Here is a 24023-nt window from a genome sequence, read left to right on the forward strand (position 1 = left end):
AAAGTTTTGTTGCTGTTTCTATTAAATAATATCTATTAATCATATAATTTTGTGGATAGTTTAGAATAGTCAATAAAATAAATAAATAAATGTGAATCATTGACTATATTTGAACTCTAAGTTTACAAAACTGATAAAACTGTTTCTGAACACATTACTTAATAATATGTTCAATACAACATTTCCCGCGCTAGAATATTTTAAGCAATTAAATTAAATTGACATACAGCGCCACCTATTACCCGCGAACAATAAGATTAGTAGCAAGATAAGAAGCTACTATCAAATGCCAAGATGAAAGGTCTAATGACCTAGTTCCCTCGACTAGTAAAAATAGCGGTCGACAATAGCTCAAACACTATTTTTAGTTCATATCACAAAATTGTCTATCCACGGATCCTTATCTCATTGTCATCGGTGTTTTAACATGGGCTAAAAAATCAAACCACGACCGCCGTACAGCGCAACGCACGAAAATATATGTATAACTATTAACTACCTTCAAAATCGATACCGCTCTCAGTACACGTTGTTTTTCGGGCGGGCGTAGTGTGTATAGTTGTCGCTAGAATTTTTTTAGTGTAGTAAACAAGGGAACATGCTTTAAATTAAAAGAAATATAAAGAAAGATTTAGCCATGGATGCCAGTGTTAAAAGATATATAAGAAGTGATTCAGCGAGTTGCGCTCACATGGTCGAGGATGGGTCGTCCAACAACAGAAAGAGCGCTGACCCCCACGAGAAGCTGAAGGCTTTGTTGAATTCCCCCGAAGAAGACACGGACGATACTCTGCCACCTTGTGATGCTCCTAAGTTCGGAACTGTCATTCATAATAGAATTTTCGTAGGAGGTTTTTCTTTGACGACCACCGATGAAGACCTGTGGAAGTTCTTCTCCGGCTTCTCAACCGTCACAGCGGCGAGGGTCATCTACGACCGAGCTGGTGTCTCCAAATGCTACGGCTTCGTCACCTTCGCGAGCCAGAGGGTCGCCAGATTAATAGTCAAACAGGTTAGTTTTAGATTTGGCATTGAACTTAATGTTGAGATTTTTTTTTACACACTCGAGATTTTATATCTAATCTCATTTTGATATCTGATAAAATGGTAGCCTGGGGTTTTGGTGTTATTTATAAACGTATTGTTATGTCCTTGTTGAATTGTGCTTCATCTGAAATCATTCTGTAATAATATTCATGCAATCCTAATTTTCGTAACGACTGTTCGACCCACATCTCAGACAAAGGAGCCAGCCTCTAACCTTTAGGCAAATTAAAGACATAATTTTATGTTTATTGTAACAAAGACACTAAAGTGAACGCCTACTATCCCGAGGGACGCACGTGGCGCGAATTTTAGAATTCGGAAATTAAGGGAAATTAAGTCATTGACTTTGTATTTCATATTTATTATGTAGTATATTTAATACTTCATTACAACAGATCTTAAGTTTAAAAACTGCTTATATTTGTAATAATCTCTTTAAGTCTTGCCTATATTCCTATTTCTTTTCACGAAAATTGTAATGCGACTTGTTTATCTTTGATTTTTTTGGGGGAAATATAAATTCTTGAAATAAAAATATTGAGAATCTGGCAATGATTTAACTTCACGGAAGTCACGTGAACTAGTCATTACCCATAAGCTGAAGGATTGCTTACGTTTATTATACGATGAAGGCGATATGAAAAGAGTTTCGTCATTTGAATATTTCCTGTTTTATTCATTACGCACGTATTAAATATAAATAATATAAATAAATATATATATATATATATATATATATTAAATTCTTTTTCTCGATTACTTTAATTCAATAAGAATAAAAAATATCTATCTACTATGGCAAAAATTATAAGAAGGCATTTCATTAGCATTCTGGAAGTAAATGAAAGTTATAAAATCATGGCCAAAAGTTTGTTTAATAATTCTTCATATAAAACCTGTATCGTGAGCCAAGATTGAAGAATGGAATGAACAATTGATGTTGTATTATTATTGAGATTATATTATATAAGAAAATGATAATGAAAAGATATTCTTCAATAAATAAAGGGACATTTCTAAGCCTCGGAAAGTCGTAAAATGAAGTGTAGATGAAATATCAAACAATTCACTTTAATATTCCGACGTTTTTAATTGTCTGTATTATATATTTCTTTACAAAGAACCATTTTAAAAATGGCGGCATCCCACGTTACGTGATCTCGCAGCATATTTTAAAATACTTGACATTTTTATAAAATACCCTGGAAATTATTGGAGTGTCTCTTGAAGTCCCCCACGTCACTGGGAAGCTTTTTCCGCATTTTTTTCAGTTTCAATCGCCGCTAACTAGGCATTCATTTGATAGTTTTTGGGAATTTTTTGGTTATCTAATTGGCAATTCAGTGTCGCAGTTGCCTTTGTATCTTATTCACTATGAAGACCTCAACGTAGCCTAAAATTGATAACAATTTTCCGTTTTACTTTACTACTTGTATTATAACTTTGATGAAAGGAAGTAAATAGGAATATTTGGTATAAAATTTTACTTCAATGAGGTTTAAATATATACCCAAGTAATATTAAATATATTAAAAATTATAGAAAAATCTAAAAACGAAATGAAACCTATCTCTGTTTGAATAAAACTAAGTCTTTGTTATTATTAAATATATATGTTTTTATTAAATTTTTTTGTATAAAAAAATAAGAACTTGAAAATTTATAAAAATATCATCATAGATTCATTAGCATGGGAATGTTAAGAATTCTTTGTTATTTCATAGAGCAATATTCAGCCCCCTTTATAATATTTTTTTTCTATAATATTGTAAACTTTTAATACCTTCAGTTTGTCTAATGGTTTGGCTGATGATGACATGCTTCCATATCAAAGGGCTTTTATTTCCTTTAGTCTACGAGACTAAGTATTATACGTACATATAGTTCCTTTTAATAGAATTTAACAATCTTGTAAACAAACGTGATCAGCTGATATTGACAGAGACTTGACTTAATTATTATATTAAAGTATTTATAAAAAAAATACTGTAATATTCATATTTTGTTAAGTATTTATTCGTTTTTTAAATGAGTTTGGAAATGCAGAACGAGTGGTTACACATATGAGATTTTTGCTTCCCAATAGCACTAAAATGGCGCACCTTAGTTAATGATTGGTTGGCAGCACTGTAAAAATTATATCTCAATGCGTTCCAAATGACTCTCAAATTAGAGTAATTTAGTGAGAAGATGTAAAGGTACCGAAAAAACTTGTTGTATCTACGGGGAGGCAGCTGGAACTACTAGGCATTTAATGATGGGCTGTAGGTTACTCCTGGATAGCGGTCAATATTCGCGTCGTCACGTTAGGGTTATAGAAATCATACCTAAAGCGCTTAGTCTTTCGATATCCGGTACGCCAAAAGAAATAACCATTAACCACAAAAAACGATCAATAGGTTTGTGAGAGAAGGCACTATAACTTTAAAATCAAACGTCAACCCTTACTTTAACTTTAAAGCCTCCCCGGATTTAACTATAATGATGGATACGTATGAGAAACAATATAAAATCCCAGAGAATATTTGTGCTCGGCTTCCAGACCAGACATATTTCTGTATTCGAGAATTTTAAAGCGCTTGACGTAAATAGAGCTGAGAATTCCTTGGGAAACCAACATCCCCCAAAGACCGTGCCATCAAAGTCAATAAGTATTACGAGCTCTCGTACATTTAGTTCCACCTGCTAAATACCAGGACTAAAAATGCAATTTTACGGCTCAGTTTTAGCTGATTTTCATTTCACAGCCTGTTGAGTACACTGTAGCGTTTGTTATAATCAGATCTTTTTAATATTTGTGAGTTGGTTAAAGTTCAAATAATAATGATTATAAATTGAATAATAAATTGTACATATATGTGATTATTATGTGGTTTTTATCAGTTGTACGTAGAACGGAGTAATCGTGGTCAATTGTTTTATTTACAATATTGTCAAATTCTATTGATATGGACTATATATATGTAAATATGTACACTCGTCTTAACCATTCAATCGATTGTATGTGGACTCAAATGACATCATCAATTTATGTTCCTGAATGTTTGTTTTGTTGGAGTCTGAACGTTCGAGATATCTTTGAATCTAGGTTGTTCTTACTTAGTTCGAAAAGCATTGCTGGAGGTATTGAATCCTGTTTGACCCTGTTTTTGTTCCAATACCTGATATTCCCAGACGGGGAAGCTAGGAGGGTAAATAAGTGGAATTTTTGGAAGGTCAGCCTAAAATTCCTGCTACAGCAACATTGGTCCGGGGGACAGGAATTCCTGAAACCACGGTCCCTATTTTTATAACAACATGAAATATCTGCTCGGCGTTCGCCCAATAGCCTAAATGAAAAGCCAACCTCTTGTTAAAGATAGCAGACAATTTCGCAATTAGTGCGCGATATTAATATGTTTAAATCGCTTTCATGAAAATGCAATTTTCCACTACCTTTACATTACATTACAAAAACAACACTACATAATACCATTCATATTATTGTTTGTAAGCAGTTTTGAGAGGAAACATTTTAATAGAAAATATTAGAAAAAAATACATTTTCATTCCTTTCCTGTATAAAGATCAAGAGAACAGAATTTTCTTTAGTCTTCATAATATTTATAAAAACGAAATAACGGAACTGAAAATTCGTAACCAAATATCCGCAACCGTCTCAGTCGGATCCTTAACAGTTATATTCGTTTAAGTTAAATAGAACTTCGACTTGTATGTTTTAATTAAACCGTGAAGTCTTACGCGGTGTTTTACAGTCAATAGTTATATCCCGCATTCGCTAGGAAATGCCTTTTTAACACGCTTTTTTATATTTTACATAATGTTTGTATCTTAACAAGTAATGATTATTGTTGTTCTTAATTTATTAATAATATATTGAATCAAAATGCAATCTATTTTGAACAAAATTAAAATAATTATTCTTTTCCAATTTTTTTAAAAATTTCGTATTAATCTAATTTTTTCTGTCTCCATTGAATTAACATGTTTTCTAATTTTATTAAATATATTTTTTGTTCGTGCAAAAAAAAAAAGACCTATTTAATAAAAAATTAAAAATGTTATACAAAAATAGTGGTATTTAAGATTAAACGAAACTAACATATTTCGGATTATACTACGCTTATATTATTGTCTTAAAAACTACATAATCCCGACGTTTTGGTTACTTTTCAACAACCGTGATCACGGGCAGACGAGATGCGTCTTAGATCTAAGTATCTAAGATTTCCGCGGATACTCATTTAAATGAAACTAAATGTTTTGGATACAACGCATTTTTTATTATTTTATATTTACACGATCGCGGGCAAAGAAGAGGAAAAATTTTGATGATGAAATCAGTTGTAAATGTCTGACACCAGGCTGTAATATGATAAAAAAGATTAGTATCAGGAAAACTTTTTTCATTAATTTCACACAATTCACATTTTGTATGAGTGATAATCTCTGTTAGACCTTCATGTCATTAATTTGTGTATTTGGAACGCATTGTTGACTTAAAATAAATAGTAATGCCACATCAAAACAATATAATCCCGAACTAACAAACGTGATCTTTGGTTGCACATACGAATAAATTAGAAGTAGCTACGATGATTATAATAATAAATTATTTACAGAATAAACGAGTCATTAATATACACATCAACAATGTCTCGGGATATAACATGAAAGACTTCTTAACTTAAAAAATATGTACTGTATAAAAAGAGTTTGTATATAAAATATTTTCTTCTCCACCACTTGTTTCCAAATTCAAAAAAATAAAAAAAAACTCATTTTGAAAAAAAAGAATGTCGATTATTCGAATTTGGCCGTCGAAAAGTTAGTTCATGTTAAATAAAACAGTGGAGTTCTAAAAAATTAAACGTGATTACACATTTTCTTCTTTTCTTTAATTTTCCTAAATTCAATGTGTGTTACATTTATTGTTATGTCACGTAGACATTTGACAAGGGAAGAGCAGATTAGAACTGTAGGCATACTGGAAGCGGGCGCTATACAAAGCGTGGTTGCTGAAACTTTGCAAACCGGCCAAAATGTAATCTCCCGGATATGGTCACGTTATCGTGCTACAGAAGATGTTGCTGAACGGCATTCAGGCAGATATCACATCACCACTCCTGGACAGGACCGTTTTCTTCAAAATATCGCTAGGAGACAACCCAATATTACAGCTATGCAAATGGATCAAAGACTACAATCTGACCACCAATTGTTGGTTAGTGACCAACATGTAAAAAGAAGATTATATGAAGCTGGTCTTCATTCTCGCAGACTGGTGGCATGGTGCTTTTTTCTGATGAGCCTCGGTTTATATTTCATTCGGATTCACGAAGGTTAAGGATTTGGCGAATTCCTGGTAGACAAAGCCGTCTCCAGCATTCACAAGAAATCCATTCATATCAAGGCGGCACTATTATGGTATGGGCTGATATTTATATCGGTGCGCGACCTGATCTGATTTGGACAAGAGGGAACATGAATGCACTGAAATACCGCAATGAGGCGGTGGAACCTGTGATTATCCCACGCAGGGTAAAAATGGGTCAGGAGTTCCCACGCATGCACGATAATGCCCGTGCCCATACGGCTGAGCTGGTATAAACTGTGCTTAGGGAACATGGAATCAGGGTTATGGACGGACCTGCTCAGTCCCCCGACATGAATCTCATTGAATACGCATGGAACATGTTACAACGAAGAGCTATGGTAAATTTTTCTCCAAATTTGATAACAGAAGAACAACTTTTCATGCACTAGAAAAGAACCTGGAACCTGATAGTACAGCTCGATTTGGATAACTTAATTTTGGAAATGAATAACCGATGCCGAACTTCAATGAATGTTAGTGGAGGAAATACTGATTATTAACTCTAGTTAAATGCCTTTTTTGTTATTTTATGACTTCAATCTCCATAATTTTCTCCATAAAATCCATTATATACAAAGTAAAAATTAAACCCAAAAATAAAATCACAAAAAAATTAATTAAAAATCTTTGATGCATCTCTTTTTATTGCAAGTATAAACCATAATATAAACTTCAATTCCATATATAATTGTTTTTACAAAATATATATAGAATTTCATATAATAAGGTAGAAATGAAATATCCCTAGGCAACGTTAATGCATGTACATATTATATAAATACGTTATATTTTATTTTTCCTTTAAAATTTATATTTTTGTCTTTTTAACTGAATTAGAAATTTAAAAGGCAAATCTTAAATTGCATTGGTATTGAAGTATAAGTAAGTTCTGAAGAAACTGTTTTCTACATATGTACATAAGAGGTGTGTTAATGTAAATTTTAAAAATAAATAAAATAAGTAAATATAACAAAGTTATAATAATCTCAGTATTATAATCATATGTTTTTCTGTAACAAACAAGTAAACTAAGTAAGCGTGTATTTTATGAAAGAAAAAGTTTCCCTCAATTATCACTTACTAAATTACTTGTCCGTATTTTACTGTAAGAACCACTTGACCGAATTCTCACAAACTGTCTTGGCTGAAAGTCAAACTGAGATCTTACGCCTGGCTGAAGTCGCAAAACTGTTTCTAACATTCAATGTAAGAATGTTAAAAGTTTTTCAGGCAAATGTTTCCAAAAGAGAAACTTCTAGAATTATACGCGGAGGTGCCATTATAAACGGATATTCTTTATAAACGTGGACACTATATACTAAACCTACCTACACCTACTTGTAATCGCGTTAGTACACGGAAACAAACAACAACACTCACAGACACATCTAAAGGTATCAATTTAAACATTACTTTTTTAAACAACATCCAAATTACAAAAAAAAAACCAAGGCTATTGTTTTTTTTAATTTCGTGAATAATGGTGTTTCTGTGTTGCCATGAAACATATTGGAAATTGGTCTCATTTTATTGTCAGCAGGCAGCATTGACGGACGGCTGAAAGATATTAAGACCTTGATTGGATACTGAGATACAGTTAGGTTGTTTAAAAAACAGGCTTTTCTTTTCTATTTTTCGGTTGAAGATGATATTTTTATACAAAAACAAATATACCAAACAATTGTATGATATTTTTGTGCCTCTAAGATCCCTTTATGACTCAGGCTGGTTATTCTATTGTAATCTAGTTTCTGACTTTTCAGTTCGCCTACCAATCAATCGATTTTTTGTTTATTTAATTCAATATATTTTTAAAAACATCACGTGTAACTTTAAAACATTATTGTTATAAATTTTTTATTTCCTTAATTTTTATGAACAACTCCATGGATTTATAAATAAAATCACATTCCTTATAATAAAAGCATTAATTACATTCATAGATTTCATTGTCCACTTTCTTTTTTTGCCGCATTCCGATGAAAATGAAAAACATCTCGTAATTCATTAAAATATTCATTAAAAAGTTGGCCGTAGGATATAAATATTAATTACAACAACATAATAAGTTAATTGTATTATTCCAGACTAGATCTTTATAATAAGTAATAGTATAAAAAGTTCTTTATAAAATATCAGTTCTACAATATTCAAAGATTACATAAGTTAAGGTCGACACCTGTCTCTCCCTTTGTCCTCAACAATCCTTATAATTTCAGGGTTGCTTTGGTCTTTAATCCCCCAATTCAACCCTCATCGTACCCAAAACGTTTGACATTGGCATATATATAGATTTAAGGAGAGGTAAGCTTTTTAAAGCTTTCTATAAGTAACAAAGATTATTTACGTCACGGTTTTAAAAGTGAATCCCTTCAAAGGAATTCAATGCTTGATCAGACTAAGTAATTAAACGTAGCCTTATTCGGTTTTAGGTTTTGCGTATACATATGTAGAGGTATCTGTAAACCAAGGGTTCACACTTCAGAGTTACGAGATTTCATAAAATATAATAGGTCTGCTTCTTTTAAACAAATTTTTCAACAACCAATCATCAGTTATTTCATCAGTAGGTGAAATATTCCAGAACTATTCCAGTGGGTGCAGCAGTTCCAGCTTTATAGTCCCAGCATTAGTAGCCAGCCCTGTTGATAGTCAGACGTAAACGATGCCTAAATCATTGTCCGGCAGTGAACATCTCTTTATTTAACTAGTTTTTACGTTCGTCATTTCACTAGGATATTTGATTAAATTCAATTTCACAGATAAAGTAACAAGTCCTAAAAATGTTGTTTACAAAACAATGTCTGTTTGTTAAATAATATCAAAAAAACGACGAGCTTCTTAATCAAGTAATTTTGAAGCTTTTTCTTTTATTCCATAAAATTATTAAAGTACTCTCATATATTACATTGATAGGAATGCTTTGAAGAAGTAACATCAGGAACTAGCGGTTCTATATATAATTTTAAACGATGAAATCTTTTTGTCATAAAAAATTATACTTATATACAATCCTATATACCATTCTTATATACAGTTATATATATATATATAGATATAGATATAACTCCAAGCTTCTGAATAACCAAAAAAATAATTTGACATGTTTCATAAAAACTCCGACATTATCAACATGAAAGCTTATCGGACTTTTTCGAGCCCGCCGCTACACAAAGGACTCTGTCGTGGCATTTTAATTTGCGAGAACAATCTATTACTGGAAACGTATTTTGTTGATGTTAACAAAAAAATATTTGACCTCAGTTAACCTTTGATGTCTTGCTGATACGGCTTATTAAAATAAAATAAAATAAAATATTTTTTATGCTCTTAATAAATCCTTCATACAGTTTTATGGAAAGAGTTACAACGTGTACTTTTTATTTCTTTATTTGTCACGAAATTTTAAACAAATTTTCCAACCGACCAGGCCCAGGTCATGTTGATATCACTTCAACTAAAACATTATACTATTTTGTAACACTAGGATATGAATTTATTGTCTTTACCGTGCATTCCTTCGCATTTCCTACCTTGTACAGCTTTCGTCAGATAATATTCTTTATAACTATCATACTTAAAATATAAATATTATTACTTTAATAACTCTGTCTGTCTTCACATGTAAAATAAGCAGGCAAGCATTGGTTAGTGTATTAGGGTGCATCTAATGAATTGTAACTAAACATTTTTGGGACACACTCACAGTACACGTTCTTTTCTTGCACACGAAGCTAATCTATAAGTGTATTAATAATATCCAAATATACCCTACAAAAGATAAAGAGTATAGACAAGAGATTAAATTAAAATCTTAAGACTTATCCGTTGTGATACAAATAATGTTGTATAGGAATTTCATGATTACATTTAGGATTTATTCATTTATTTAAGTTGTATTATGATTATAAATATATATTATATGAATGCGCTATTTGTGTTTATGGAAAAAGCATATTTTATGTACAATCTCCATTAGTTTTAAGTATGCTTTTAAATAAAATTATGTTTTTCTTATTTACTTAGCGTATTTTATTACATTCTTCGACGCTCTGATTACTTCACAGCAAACGTGACAACGGGCACTTTCGTCTCGTCTGGTCTAATTCTACTGATGTGTTTATAGGAATGCTTTTAAAACTATTTATTTTTTGTATAATTATGTGTGTATGTTTGTTACCGTTTTATGCAAACCGTCCATTTGAATTTTTACGAAACTATAGTTTATATATACATATATATTATTGATGGAAAGCTATACACTATTTAATAAATTAGAGATATCGTTGACGATAATTGATATTTTTAAAAAACTTTTTTTAAAATTTTTATGTTTTCAAAAATAATATGAAGAAAAAAAAAACGTTAAAATATGCTTACAATATAATTTTCTTTCTAAGCTCAATGCCATTACATTAAATATTATTCAAAGTAAAATCCAGCTTCATTAGAGATTTCAACTTCAACCTTTCACAAGAGTCGAGTGCATTTAAATATTGAAAAACGTATTTATTTTTCAAAGGTCAGTTACATTGTATTTCATAATTCGTGCCTCGTTGCCGTTTCTACATTAAAATGTATATACTTCATTTACATATTTTACGAATGATTAATGTAAAATTCAATCACGAATTAAAATGCAAATATTTCTATATGAATTGTTAAAAATGAATAAACGATAGGAATTGATCGTTGATTTTATTTGGGTACACAATATTACGAAAACATTAATATAGAGCGATATCATACGAGACACGTGAGTACATCCGGGACATAGAGATTTCATACAGCAATAAAAATACATCCGTCTTAACCTGCTTGGTTATTAAAATATTACAAAATTTAAATCTGTTATTTTTAATTAAAATAGCGTCGAAGTTGCTCCGACAAGTTCCCTAGGAACAGTTTTTAATCTAGTTGCAATTTTACCTCCAGAACTTCTCGGCTTCGAGAATTATTTTTAATAATTTTGATATGACATTATTTTTATTTTTAATACATTATATTACTTTCGTAGTGGCATTTCATCTCTACGTTTCTCTTTATAAATCTAATAAACTTTATCTTCTACCCTTGTTATTACTCGCGAAACAAGCTATTTTTAAGTCTTTAAGTAATAAGTTATAACTTTTTAGATTTGGCAGTATGTATATATGCGATCTATGTCAAGATAACCAGGTTGTAATCACGTCATTATTACAACTTTACTAATACGACATTTACACTCTCGCCTCGTACCTCGTCTTGTGCTTCGTCTCGTTTCACAGCTCGCACCTCCGGACGTGAGTGCTGCGAGGCGCGAGACAAGACGCGAGGCGAGCCGCGAGCGACTATTTAGACTCTAACCTTGTGCTTCGGCTCGTGCCTCGTCACGCGACTCCTACGCGAGTGTAAATCTACTATTACGATATTACATTAAATAAACATAATTTTTCTGTAATTTTCTTTCTTTAATAATGGCTTATTAAAATACCGTTTTAATTATTAAGTTATAATTATACTGTGAAATAAATTTATAATGTATTATGATATTATAAGTCTGGCGCTAGTTTTAAACCTCTTATAACTTTGGACAATACTTGTCCATCGGGCGCACATTTTGTGTACCGTTAGCCACTAAAATCTCGCTTCCAGAAGTTTCTTAATATGCAAGCTTTTCTTTACCATCACCAGTTCTTCGGGAGCTAAATTTTGACTTTAATATTTAGTACGTTACATTTATCAAGGCCTTTGTGTTCATTGATTACCAATAATATTAACATTGCATAAATTTCTCGATTCTCAATAAAACAAAGCCTGCATTATGAAGTCCCAGAGACTCCAGGTAACATTCGCTGAAGTTTTTTTAATACAAACGTTCTGTTTTCTGTGAAAATAGTTCAGTTTGTTCAAAACTCTTCAACATAATGCGTCATGTTTGTTAAAACTATTAATGCTCCTCGTTTGTTTTCACAGTTCATTGACAAATAATGTTCGATTGCAACAATCCAAAAATTACAGACGTTTCAAACAAAAAAAATAATTAAATTGTCACCTTAACAGACACTATTTTTCAGTATTTTTGATCGGTAGGTACAGTTAAATATAGTATTTGGTAGTATATAATGATATCGATAAACATTAAGAATAAAAGACTTATTAATTATCTTCCTTTATTTAAACATGTAATCGCAAATAAACTTTTAAATTTATTTTGTCCTATGAGGGGATTGTGAATTTAATCTTCCAAATCCTTCCATCAGTAGTGATGTACTCATAAAATACTATCTTGGATATCCAATAGTCTAGTGGTCTGCTATTTTTTATGTTTAACAAAATATTGTGTTTTTTTTTTATTTTAATCATTTACTTAATACCAGTTAAAAGAACTGTTAGCTATTTACTGTTTCTCAGTAATTTGAGTGACTTAACATAAGAAGTAATAGAAGGATAATAACTTTTATATGTCATACATACTGTTGTTTTTTGAGTTTTTAAAATGCTCTCGAGCTCTCTATCACTATACAATGAGTATGTATAGATGCAAGTGTTCCATTAACGAGTAATTCCTTCACTTTAATATCTTGTATATTATCGTTTTCAAAGAAGGAAATTACGGCCTTTGATAATACATAATGTTGCCTCTCATTCTCTGCCTTCCAATAAACTTGCAATTTATTTTACTGAATAAAATGCATAGTTGGAAAATATCTTGAAAGTAGAAATTTTCATCTCAAATATTTCCATTCAGTGACTCTTTGAAACATTTTTCAATTTTATCAGTGTAATAGAAGTTTCGGTTTTTTTGTTAGTTTTATCATATGTAAGTACCGCGTCCTGTAAAAGCAAAAAAATAATAATTTCTTCTACGTCCTCTTTCCATCTCTAAACTTCTCAATTTTGATGGTAATAATGTTAACAAGAACAATATTTTATTCATAGTAGCATTTTTAAAAGTACATATATATGATAAATATTACTTAACGATAATTAATGTTTACAAATTTTCTTATCCTCCGTTATAATTAAAATTTATTGAAGGATTCTCAAAAACTACTTAGTAATATTCATGTATGTTTAGAATAGCTGCGGTCATGAACACCACAGTCTTCTCGTAATGAAAGTTAGTTCATATAGATCTTGACTGTAATAGAAAACCACAGAATCGAAGTTCATCTTTCTTTACACTACTTATATAAAGAAGCATAAAATACGTTAAGATACTTTATAACTTTATCGTCGCTGAATTTCTTTTCATAAAAGTAAAATTATGTTCATCGGTTACGTAACAACTAATAAACTCGGTCGAAATAAAAGATAGGATTTTACTGTCTAAGCTTGGACCCTTCACATTACTCATTCTGTCCAGCCGAAAACAATATTTTTGTGAGAAATATCGTTTTTGTGCTCCACAAAAGGACAATAAATATTTCTGGGCAGCCAAATATTGTGGATATTTATCTTAAAACGAAGGGCATAAGCGATCCACACCTGAAAACGCTCGCGGGGATAATTTTTAAAATGAGGCCAATAAATTCGAAGGAAAGGGAGAAAAGACAATTTGTTAAAGGAATTGCTCGTTTATTTTTAACAGCCGTTTATTTAATCCTCGATTTTGTTACACGAAATAAAGACTAACATTTTGTCATTCGGATGTAATCTTACAAAGATGAGATCGAAGATCCCAACTCGCATTTATCTGAAACTAAGCGATTATTAAAATGTATAAGTAAATATCCAATATAGCTGAGGTTAATTCCTCCCTGCCATTATCTTTTACGATCTCTAAAGGTCTCGGGTTCCCTTTGTGACATCATATCGGATTGTAATAATCTGTTTACTGACTCCAACTTATATACAAGATTTTAATGACGACCATCGCTCAGTTATCGTCAAACCAGTAATTAGTCAGGCTGAATACTTTCACTCATAAAACTTACCCAGGTTAACCCTTCGTGGTGGCATTTTTTTTATTCATGAAATTTTTTTTTGTGAAAAATATTTAAAAAACTTTTTTATATTTTTCCGTTTTGATTTGACGAACCCTAATATTAAAAGGTCAACCTCCGGCCTAAAAGTTTCACGAATATTGTATTAATCATCAAAGCCTTCCACGGGTCGATCCCTTCTCTTGCTTTGTGGCCGAGAGGAAATCATTACGAAAGAACCTTTTCAAAGCTTTATCACTATAAAAAACATCCGTAGCGATATTTGACGAATGTACTCATTTTCAAAATAATATTTTTTCAATTAGAAATGTGAAAAATTGTTTTGTATGAAATTAAAAATTAAATTTGTATCGTTTTTCAATGGATTTATCCAAATGAACCTGTTGCTTGTTGCAGTGAGTAACTGGAAATATTAATTTTAAATAAAAAAAAATATATAATTTGCTTTTTTAAATAACTTGTTGAATGTTACACAGTATAAGAGATTTATATTCACTTTTCCTCTGTAAAATAACGAGGTTTAATATATTAGCAAAAGGATAGTTAATCCAAAGATTATGTAGTAACTCATTATGTAGTAACATCAAACTTATCTCATCTCGTGTTTAGTTCCTATATCGTAATATTCAAGTAGCTCTGTACATAAAGACTCGAGGCATATAATCCGTTATACAACGAAGAAATATTAAAATGGTGTGAGAAATAGTGAAGATTACTGAAACAATGGCCAAAGTGAAAAGGCATGGAAAGGAAAGATTCAAAGACGTCGAGAGCGCCACTTTTAGAATGTTGAGTGTTAAATGCAAGCTCTAAGGAATGCTATTTTATTTTTGGACATTATTAACTCATATTCATAGAACTACATTTTTAAATTACTTAAAATTTTTCCTTTCTTTTTTTAATGCAGATAATGAAAGTTTCGTTCAAAGAAATTCACTAAAATAGACGTTGAAAATATAAAACTTAATCAACAGTTTATACTCGTATATATGTAATCTTTATACACTGTAAGAATCCCATTTTAAATGTTACATATATATTTATAAAAAACCTTTTAAATCGAACTTAGATTGCCTATTTTATATTTGAAATAATTCAAATGTGACAAAAGAAAAGATTTCGAAAAAGAAATATTAAAAGCAAGTCAAATGTGTTCATTCACACAAAAAAGCTTTAGTGTTTTCTTGAGAAATTGGGAGAGTGGCGCGTTTTTTAAAAAAATGCAGCTTAATTTTCTTTTTTTTACAAAGACGGTGACGTGCACCTTCTTGTACTCCAGGCTTTTGAAAACGTTAAAAACTGCTAACGTTTTGAGAGAGGCTTCACTGTAGATGAATTTTAGTTTTTACTAATAACTTAAATAAAGGATACTTGTATAGATTGCAAAAAAAATAAATTTGTTTTTTTGTTTATATGCCAATAGAAAATGTTCATTTTTTTAAATGACAAAAAATGAATTCATAAAAAAAAATCGTTGAGTTCGTTAAACCCTTACAGCGGGTAAATAATTTTATTTGGGTAGACTTCATTGGGGAACATTAACCGTTAAGGGTTGATATCGCGTGCAGGTAAAACCACTTAGCGTTATTATGTATCACGAGCGATGACTTTCAGGTAGAGGCTGTATTAAGCATTAATGTGTTATCACGAGCCTACACTTCAATATTTTAGTGTTTTAATGCTTGTATTGAAGTATATGAGAGGACAAATTTGTATACATTCTATATATTTTATCTGAAAGAAGAGTTCCCAATTTAAATTATTGCTATATATATTCGTTCATTATTTTCAGAGCGGTGGAGTGATGTTCTCGCCACTCGGTAGACTTCGAGTAGCTCAGGCAGTGAGAAAACAGGTAAGAAAATATTAAATTCAACACATATACGATGAGAAATAAACAAACGTATGTTTTATTACTTATATTACAATATAAAATATGGATAGACCAAAATGTGACCGCAAATGGAATAAGGCCAAGTATCAGAGATGAATCACATCGGGTCTATTGATTGGACCAAAAGTAGCTTGTATGTGTGCCATTTAAATATGTCACGGAACATCGCAAGCATGTCTGAGAGTTATAAACTTAATCATGCTGCAACATATTATTGGTAGTTAAAAAATTTGTAATTTTTGATAACTTTCCATTGGTTGGTTCTTTGATTGAAACATCACGTTCAAATCGATACGATGTTCAATAATAGCTGCGAGTACTTCCGTTGAGAATACTGAAGCTTTTTCATTTGCTTTCAAATCAGAATATATTACATTTAAAAATATATTACAACGATCAACTGTTCATAATTTCATATAACGTCAGTCCCACACGATATTTATTAGAGCCATATCATAAGACAGCAAGCATTTAATAAATAATAAAAATGATTACAATTAAATTCCTATATGTGAAGTTGCTGAACAGATTATGATGTTACTAAAAATGACTGTTCAAGTCACTATTTCAGATGAGTCAGATTCCGATGCTGACATCAGAGGCCGCGCCGTTGCAGGCGCCGCTGTGCTACCAACTGATCTGCCCCCCACTAGCCCCGCTGCCGACGTGTGCTCCCTGCGAGATCCCTCCACCACCGTACGCGGTGTACCCTGTACCTTTCGATAGTGAGTATCAGTAAACAAAAATTATCACTAAGTTGGCATAATTTATCCTTTTAAAGATATGACAGCAATATCTCCTTGAACTTAACCTAAAAATATTGACTAATAAAAGAAAACGATTAAATAATAAAAACATCGTAAAAAACTATCATTGCAGAGCCTTGATCGGTGCTGCGTAAAGCGATGAAAATACTTTAGTCGAGTTTAAAATCGAGGAAAGGCGCTCACTCAATGGCATTTTCCATTTAATTCAATTAGACCGGACTAAAGTTCACGATAGCTAAGAACAGTTTGTTTGAATCTGTGCAATGATAATGTTTTGGACTTCATACGATTGGAATCGTATAGAGTAAGGAATGTTTGTGTAAATGTACACTGCTTTTTATGGATATTAGATTATTAGTATTATAAATAAATAACAAAAGAAAAAATCGTACAACCAAAGTGATAAAAATGAAAAATTAAAATTAAATATTAAAAAATAAATACGTATGAAAAATTTTGCGGAGGTGTAAACTAATATAAAATTTTTGTCACAAACAAAGTTATCTTATAAAATCTTTATAAGTAATTAAATTTAAGATCATTTTACGTTTTGCATATAGGAACAATTGTGACCTAACAACATAACATTACTCTCCAACTAAAGCAATCCTCTCGTGACGTCACTCAAAGATCTCTCAAGTAATTTTAATAAGAATGACCAAAAATCAATTCAAAAATATGTTCAATAACAATAAGTTAACTTCGAAAATTTCCTACAAATAATCAGCGTAAAACCAACTATGTATAAAGCCTGCTGTGGGACCTCGCTGCCATAGGAAATAAAAAGTTTAATTTATAATATGACATGTATTCAATAATAAGCGATACAAAACTTGGAATAGTAAGAAGTATCATCTTAACCTGGATGTATGTAGCCTATAGCATAGCAAAGTTCCAGTGGCCTCAGCATATACGCCTATATGTAACATGTATGCAATAATAATCAATACAGAACTTGGAATAGTTAGAAGGGTCATCTTGACCTGGATGTACGGAACTATAAGGTAGCAAATTTCCAGCAGCTCCAGCATTGTACGCGCCCCCGGCCCAGTTCGCGCTGGTCCCGGCTCCATACAGCGCCACCTGCTGCGAGCCGGCGTGCTGCGCGCCCCTCGACAAGCAACCTCGCCTGCCAGCGCCTCCCCTCCACCCCGCCTTCATCTACTAACTCTTCCAATAACCGTCACACTGCACATTAATTATATATAATATATTATTTAATATTAATCACGTGAAGCGATGAGACGCTTCGATCGATAGCGTACGTTTTAGATTATTTAAGATATATTTGCTATTGTATTTCCACCTGTATCGCCTCGGCCGCTGTTTGTATATATTTTGGAGTTTATGAAGCATTTCTTTCGCTCGGGTCTTCCAAGTTTCATTGTGCTCAATCAAACGGGTTCAGCTCCTTGCATAGAGTCGGATTGTCGGTAAGGGATCGGATCGTTGGAAACTTTGAAGTGATGTAAAAGAAGTGTTCAAGATTATTAGACTTTGGTCTATTTGGGTGTGTTTTTGACAATTTTGACTTTATCTGGTTGTCTCTTAGATAAATATAATGTTATACAATAATTAGCTTCAACGACTCGTTATAAGTATTGTGTCTGTGGATTTGCGTGATATGGTTACTTTAAGATCAATGTGTTTACAGAATGCGTTATGTCTCTACTTATTTTATAATAGATATTAATCGTTACCGACGCTGGGAGATGTCGCCGACGTGTCACGCTCCTTAAAGGTTAGTCCGAGTTACACAGTTCGTTAATGTTATATTATATGTCACGTAACTCTCTCTCGTTAAAAAACTCACGATAAATAAAAGAATATAAATTTTAAACATATAAAATAAGAATGACGAACATAACGCATTAGATAATTTCATAGCCTAATATATTAGTACGTAGTTTATGATAATGTGAACGCGATAGGAAGTCAACGAAACGTAGCACAAAGTAATAAGTTGCTAGGCGTTAGGAAGTATTACCTCGACACAAGACATTTGTTAGTAGCGCTTGTTATCCTTGAAAAGGATTTTGTTCGACCATAGAGTAAGATTGCTCCGTTGCCCTAAGAGCTAGTTCGAGAAATGAATACTATTTTTTAATGTTTTAGTTACAAAGCTATTGACAATGAAATATTTCTGGGGTCCAAAATGTTATAAAATATTTGAAATTACAAAAACACGTCACAAATAATATAACTCGATGCGAGTGTGTCTCGTGTGAGATGTTTTTGTTTATCAAATGTTCGTAATCGTTGTAAATTTTATGTCTCGGTGAAAGACTTGCGTAGAGAAGTAACCTCAGACGAAACGAACGGAATAAGTATAATGATATCATTAAAAGTAACGAGCTCTCATTGAAATGTAGTTGTATGTCGTATCAGAGATTTATAAGAAGCCTAAAACTATATTAAAGAAGTTAAATCGAAACGTTAAGAGAACCAATTGAAATTTTATGTAATGAAAGGGAACGTTGGAATCGTATGAGATTTATTGTAGCTGTTTCATTTTTTTGTAGCGTTTAAATTTTTTTACGACCCCGTTATGACAAAACTACAATAACATAGGACCAAAATGCAACGCGATTTATATAGGTTGCCTTGTTTGAACATTCATATTTTGTTGAATTTAAAAAAAATTATAACAGAACGTAGGGCAAATATTTATATATTTTATAACAGTTTTTGCATAAGGTTTATCGTTAATGTAATTGTTGTAATCATTAGTGTATCTGTAACCGGCTTCAACACTTCACACGAAGTATAAAGACTAAATCTATAAAACATCATTTATTATAAAAAGAATCTTTAATAATACTAACGTAGATTTAATCAATGCATTTTATCAAATTTCATTCTGTCTTTGTAACGTTTCTATCTTCATAGTTAACGCGGCCATATCTTCAACGTCCTTATATAACGACCGATGTCTTGAACCCTGTCTGTTAGATAACTTAAGGCACATTAAAAATATACTAAACGCTACATCGAAGCGCACGGTACTGTACGCGATGTATATTTAGACGATGTTCTGATTCGATCGGTGCACGCCCTCTATTTATGCTTGGGCTCAAAAATTATATATGGCAAAATTATCTTTAAACAATAATGATAATAAAAAAAAAGATTTCTTTCAGTATATATAAAATAAACCTTCATACGTTTACGTCACTCGTAACGTGAACGAGAACGCTGTCAATTTGTTAACTTGATCTTTAAATATATTAGGCCGTAAGTATATCGCTGTATCTATCAATGTTTTGCTTGAACTGATTTTTCTTGGATATGCTATATTATTAATATTCGCGTATAGTATAAGATTGTTAATACGTTTTAATTTCGTCGAGTGAGATATTTTTATATGGGATAACGTTGATTTCATTTGTATCACATATTTTTTTTAAAACGATTTTTCTTTGACATTAATTTTTTCATTTTTGAGGCCTCGACCTTATCGGCTGACATATCGGAAGTTAATCAAATTATAATACGCATGTATTGATTTTCGTCGAACATATAGTATCTCCCTAGACGTATAGGTTCGTGAGTATTAAGCGTGTAATTTAGACAATATTAAGTTAAACGAAGTAAGATTACTTAAATTATTATGATATATATAGTTTTTGTGATTAGTGAGTAACGTCTGATGTCTTTGTATGTATAAAGAGCCTCTTTCTCAGTATATTGCAAAGTTTTATAGAGAAAAAGATTTTCTATTGTAGTTCGGTTTGAATCTTCTTCGACGCAACAACATACATTAAACATGGCTCAGAAGATCGTAGGTATCACATTATTTGGTAGCACCGTTCCCTTGTATCGCAGAAGGTAGCCGTCCTTTTATTTTCAAACCAGTGAATCTTCGAGGGTTTGCTTAGATACGGAAAGATCCGTCGTTGGTAGAAATGTACAGGGACTAAGACAATATCGTCAAGTTAGTAAATCTTCTCTAGTTAAAGGAGAGTGATCGCTCGGGACGGACTTCCTTTGACTGTTCCGTTGCTGTATAGCTTTATTCGCCTCATCTTTCTTCCTTCCATCACCAGAGCGCCGCTTCGACTTTAATATGGTTTACCAGCTTCTTGGGTTCAGTTCGCACCAACCGAACATCCGACTAAAACTGCCACATCGGATCTCAGACGGGTTATCGTAATAGTGTATACAGCTCAGTGGTCGCTTCATTTGACACGGATCCTATTCGAAAACAATCTAAAGGCTTGTTAGTCGACCTATTTTCCCGTAAGTTAGTGACATTTTTGATAACTTTACAAGTTTATATTCTGAATTCATTATCTTTTTAGACACTTATATCGCTATATTCTGTTGTTGTAGATGTGTATCCCTATACTGCTATTGTATGTTAAATGTTGACTACTTTTAAGAGTTCTTAACATTAATTCTCTGGCCTAAAATCTATTCAGCGCTTCTAGTTGTTGTGATGTTTTTTCTCCTGAGAGTGTCTGTGTCTGTGTCTGTGTCTGTGTCTGTGTGTGTCTGTGTCTGTGTCCTTATATAGTAATCGATACGATTGTCAACCTTTTTATATTTTCTACTTCATCGTGTGTCTACTCTTCAACTTAACTGTTCAAAACTTTCTCATTAATCTATTTCTCCATACTTATCACCTTAATAATGAAACACTTAAATTTCCCAAATAAGTTATTTTTTCAATTTTATTCCGTTTCAGATGAAAATATTTTTTTGTAATCCGACCTATTTCCAAATATATAATACTATATAAATTATCAAATGCTACATATACATATTTTTATTTGTTGAATATTTATATATTGTCTGTGTTTACAAAATAAAAAAATATATAAAAAATAACAAGTATGTTCCATTAAAAAAACTACTACATTTAAGCTATACCCGTAATGTTTCATCGTGTTTTATCTGACTTAGGACGTGATATATTCCATTATCTGAGTGTTGTTCGGTAAGCTAGCTCTAGTGTCGCGTCACGACGCACATAGCGGGATACGAATTACCCTAAGCTTGTAATAGTTCGTCGGAGGTAGTCGTACGATCATTGTTTGTTGTTATTAATAATAATGAATTATCGTCTAGACATATATATGTGATATTGTTATTGGAATTATAGATATTTTAATGCTAACTTACTGTAATCTTCTTGTTGACTTGTGTAATAGGAATACTGAGGTAATATTAAGGTGAGCTGACTCTACGCGTCGCTCCGTTTAGGATATCTAGATTATTGTTGTATACGCGTAATATCTGCAATACATATTAAAGTTGTATAGTCGAAAACTAAAATTTGGATGTTTTTAAATATTCATCGCCTGTGTACAATCGAAGTCTTTGCTATTTCTGAATCTATGTCTATATATGTGTGATAGGAATATGAGGAAATACAAACCGGCTCCGCGTCAGTTTCCACACCACGCACGATAATTTAGGTTTAATTTTTGAAGCCGACAACAGTATCAAAATTATATTTTATTGTTATTATAGAGTTATTTAAAATTAATTTCTTTGTGAGAGTTTACAAAAGATACATATAAAGATAAAATAAACTATCTGAACATATAAGTGTTTCACATTGAAGTACAGTTAACAGATATACGATATTGTTTTATTGTGATTATAATTTTATTTCCGTCTCCGGGAGAATAAAATATTTTTAATCTATGTGAATTTTATATTAACGATCTTTACAGTGATTTTAAAATGTCTGAACCAACTCGTTGTTAAAACATCGAATACCAACTTTCACGTTTCATTATTTTGCTGTGCAATTTTATGTCCGGACAGATACTTCCCTATTTATTGAAATAAGTACAATAAATATTGAAGCAATAACGAGTAATTATAATTAAGTCAAGCGTAATAAATTAACTATACGGTGAACATTGTTTCATTTACTCCCTTTACATTTGCGGTATATTTAAGTTTTAGAAATAGAAATCACACAACACTTTCTGTACTTGCATGCGTGGGTGACTTCATGTGTATTCTAGGGTTAATAAAAATGTTTTTCTAGTATTTTAATCCACAAACCTTTGTAGCTGTTTAAATTAAATTTTATATGAAATAATATTTAACACCATAATTTCATTTGACTCAAAATACAGAGAAATCACGTACATATAATTTATTACATAAATAAACCTTTCCGAATTCAGACAGAGACGAAACCTCTCAGCGTTTAATGGATTCACCGTGCAGGTGCCGGGTCCATCGTTGCCGGGAGAGGAGCTTCAACAGTGCCTGGGACTTACGACCCAGGTGTAGGTTTAAGGGGCCTCTATCTGACGCGCGTTAAACGCTCACCTCCACTGTCCAAACTCAAACTCAACTCTCTACCTAACTAAATTGGAAACGAACCTACTAGGGCTGCCTTCAAAGTATGTTCTTAGAATGAATTAATATTAGTTCTGGACAGGCCCAAGTCTTTTAGTAAGTTGTAAAGAGATTTAGCCGTTATACCTCTCGCTCCCACTTCTACCGCGTATAAATCCACGACGAAGAAATTTCGAGTGAGTTCGTTAGTGAGCTCGTAATATTTATTGACCTTGATGGCATGTTCTTTGGGGATGTTGGTTTTCCAAGGAACCGTAAGCTCTATTATCAAAACACGCTTTAAAATTTGCGAATACATAATTATGTCTGGTCTGGAGGCCGACGCACAAATATCCTCCGCGATTTGGTATTGTATCTCATACGTATCCATCATTATAGTCCAATCCTAAACCGCTTTAAGGATAGAGTAAGGCTTGGCTGATTTTGTAGCCCTAGAGCCTTCTCTTACAAAACCTACTGATCGCTCGTTTGTGGTTGTTTTCCTTTGCGCTCTTGCTACCGAAAGACTAACCGCTTCACGTATGATTTTCGGAACCCTATCGTGATGACGTGATTATTGACCGGTATCTAGGCTTACCCTACATTCTACCAACAGCAGTTCCAACTGCCTTTCCACAGATAGAGCAAGTTTTTTCGGTAGCAAGAGAATTAAAGATGCCAATTTTCTCCTCTTTCAGATAATTTCA

The 24023-nt window shown here is 32.1% G+C and overlaps 1 protein-coding gene across 4 annotated transcripts; it reads left to right on the forward strand.

Annotated features, from left to right (window-relative positions):
- The first annotated feature begins 334 nt into the window (after positions 1-334).
- On the forward strand, positions 335-22884 carry LOC116775849 (protein boule). Of its 4 annotated transcripts, none has more exons than XM_032668845.2 (4): positions 335-1012; positions 16145-16207; positions 16806-16971; positions 18033-22884. In XM_032668845.2, exons 1-4 carry the CDS (start codon positions 638-640, stop codon positions 18179-18181), a joined length of 753 nt encoding a protein of 250 aa, XP_032524736.1. In that variant the 5' UTR covers positions 335-637; the 3' UTR covers positions 18182-22884. The 4 variants fall into 4 exon arrangements, with proteins under 4 accessions (XP_032524736.1, XP_032524737.1, XP_032524738.1 ...); XM_032668846.2 differs by having other exon boundaries at positions 18036-22884; XM_032668847.2 differs by having other exon boundaries at positions 16818-16971.
- Positions 22885-24023: the final 1139 nt, after the last annotated feature.

Source organism: Danaus plexippus, chromosome 24, assembly GCF_018135715.1.
Source record: "Danaus plexippus chromosome 24, MEX_DaPlex, whole genome shotgun sequence".
Lineage (NCBI taxonomy): Eukaryota > Metazoa > Arthropoda > Insecta > Lepidoptera > Nymphalidae > Danaus > Danaus plexippus.